At 51.7% G+C, this 2,891-nt stretch overlaps 1 protein-coding gene across 1 annotated transcript; it reads right to left on the bottom strand.

Annotated features, from left to right (window-relative positions):
* Nucleotides 1–611: 611 nt before the first annotated feature.
* Nucleotides 612–1,979, bottom strand: LOC149830457 (F-box/kelch-repeat protein At2g44130-like). Its single transcript, XM_090015823.1, has one exon. The coding sequence runs from the start codon at nt 1,824–1,826 to the stop codon at nt 729–731; it is 1,098 nt and encodes a 365-aa protein (XP_089871949.1). The 5' UTR covers nt 1,827–1,979; the 3' UTR covers nt 612–728.
* Nucleotides 1,980–2,891: the final 912 nt, after the last annotated feature.

Here is a 2,891-nt window from a genome sequence, read left to right as displayed (position 1 = left end):
AACCTGCCTAAGGCTTAGACCAGTGTTGTGAGAGGCGTATGCCTCAGTACCTGAAGCGTACGCCTCACAGGTGAGGCACACGCTCAAGGTACTGAGGCGTTGCTGTGATGGGCTTAAAGTAAATATAAAAAGTTTCTAACCCAAATCTGGGATTTCTGGGTTAGAAGAAGCCATGTTCACCATAATAATGTTTCACTAGTGGAGGGGTTGAGTGTGATGCCACATATTTTTATGATATTTTAGATAATACCACGGATACTTGAGAGTCTCATGTTGTGAGAGGCATATGCCTCAGTACCTGAGGTGTACCCCTTAGAGGCAAAGGGGACGCTAACGCCTCGCTTCGCCTCATTGCATTTAACAACCTTGGTTTAGACCCATCCAAATAAACCAAACCCCTTGGTACTAGGGATGGCAGTGGAGAGAAATGGGGCTTTGCCCTGCCTAGCTCCGTTTAGATAGGAGACCAAGGTTAAAATCAAAACCCGTGCAAGGATGGAGGTAAGAATGAAATTATGCTTTCTCAAACCCCTCCGCGTCCCCGATCCCTGGCTTGCCTCACCCCGTTTAGATCTTGGATGGAGGACATAAAACTGGAATGGAGGGAAGGATTTTGAGACTGGTATGTATCATTTTAACCCTACAATTCAGCAGAGCAAAGTAAAAACTACACATCCAAACTTCTCTAAGAGATAAAAAATTGGAAATTCGGACTAAAAAACTCGTCTTTAGATCTCCACAAAGCAGCCCGATTGCACGAACCCTGAAAACTCAGCCGGCATCTCCACCTTCGTCCAACTCGCCCCCTGCTTCCCAGCGTCCACCAAGTAGCACCCCACCGCCCCACCCTCGTGGGAGGATCCGGTCACAAGCGCCCCGCCACCACCGGCGCCTCCTCCCAGCGCCACCACGCACCTCCCCACCTTCGCCGCTGCCACCTCACCGTCGAGACACACCACCTTCCCCCCGTCCTTCCCGACGCCGAGGCACGACGATCTCGGGCACCTCCCCGCCGCCCAAGCCCCCTCCACCCGCCTCCACCTGCCGGTCTCCGTGTCCAGGACCTCCGCGCTCTCCCCAAACCTGCCCTGCCCCTCCGTCCCGTACCCGCTCACCACCCAGAACTCCTTCCCCACCATCAACCCCTCGCACTCGTCCCTCTCCTCCCCCATCGCCTCCCCGATCTCCTCCCACTCGTCCCTCCCCACGTCGTACACCGCCCCCGTCCTCAACGCATTCTTGCTCTCGTCGTGCCCCCCCGCCACGAACACCAATCCCCTCCCTCCTCCACCACCACCACTGCCGGCCGCCGCCGCTGCGAAGAAGGACCGAGCAGGGCCAGGCATGTCCTTCCCGTTAATCCACCTCCTAGTCCTGAAGTCGTAAACGGATACGCGTCGCGTCACCTCCCATGTGACGCAATCCCACCCTCCGAGAACCACAAGCTTGCCATCCACTGACACGCACTGGCAGAAGAGCGGGAGTCCTCCCTCCGGAGACCGCATCCTCTCCCAGCTCCGCCTCTTCGGATCGAACAGCGTCAGCCCGTAAACGGGCGGCCCCCTATTGCCGCTCTTCCGGCCAGCCGACGCGCCGTCTCCTCCGTTTTCCGGCGGTGTCGGGAGCTGAACCAAGCATGCGAATCCGTCGGCGGTGCCCCTGAGCTTCCTCTCCCCGTAGAAATCGGCGCCGGCGATCATCTCCCTCCACCGCCTGTTCACCCCTCCCATCGCCGCGAGGCTTGCGTGAGGCACCCTAATCAGGCACTCCATCGCAACGTCGTCCGGCAGATCAGGAATGATAGCTGCCGGGTACTGAGGCTCCATCACTGCGTACAGGAATTGATTCAGTCCCACCAAACAAAAAGAAAAAACAATCAAATTTGCAGACTCTCAAGAGCAATCCATCCTCACTCAACAAGCACGAAATGGGATTGAATTGGTTCGACCAAACAACACAAAAGAAAGAGAAAATTGATCGGGTGTGGGAGAAATGGGGGTTACTGGGGACATCATTTATAGACGGTTTACTTTGGGCGTCGCAAGAGACGATACAAGACGAGACGAAAGCGAAGGGGAGAGAAGTGGGGCCTTTCTGGTTTGGCCCTCCGAATTACTTTTATTTTGATCTCCCTTTGGCGATATCGATAAGCAACGAAAGCTCCACCCCACCCCACCCCCAAGGGATGAGGCGGGCCACTGTGTTTCTTTATTCATCCTTTCCGTGATTCCTCTTCGTCTCCATTGGTTCATTGGGGCCCACTGGTTTTAGCTTTCCGGTGCCATGTGAGCCCACACCACGTGGATGACGCTCTGGCTTTTTTTTTTTCAATCAGAATATCAAAGAAGGAAACACTAAAACTGGATAATAGAGTAAAAGGATATGGCATGTTGTCAGTTTCGGTATTAGGGGTGTCAATGGGTCGGGTTTGGTTCAGACTCAGTTAGAACCAGGCTTAGTCTCAATTTTTGGGTATGATATCGGGTTCAAACTAGGGTTTAATCGGATTCATTATAAGAGAAGCCATACTCGCGACTTCGATAAGAACTACATGAACCAGACCCGGTAAAAATACTATGTTTTATCATTTTTACATTGAAAATTTGTGGGTTCTTAATCCTAACTCGGGTCGGGCTCGGGTCTAGTATAAACTTTCATAAACTATACCCGGATTCATGTTTTAATCAGACATTCGAGGTCTTCTTATTTATCAATCATACCCAAATCTTATAGGGTTTGGTACGGCACACTCACACTCCTAATCGGTATCGGTCTTGAATCGTTGGGCCACTGTATCTGTCGATACTTATACTCAACTCAATCGTTCCGTATCAATCAGAAAATAATAATAAAATATTATGATACGAGTTTATATTATTAAAATAATAATA

Source organism: Nuphar pumila, chromosome 8 (assembly GCF_984573655.1).
Source record: "Nuphar pumila chromosome 8, dmNupPumi1.hap1.1, whole genome shotgun sequence".
Classification (NCBI taxonomy): domain Eukaryota; kingdom Viridiplantae; phylum Streptophyta; class Magnoliopsida; order Nymphaeales; family Nymphaeaceae; genus Nuphar; species Nuphar pumila.
Note: the sequence above shows the minus strand (reverse complement) of the source record. Positions and strands in the feature narration are given on the sequence as shown.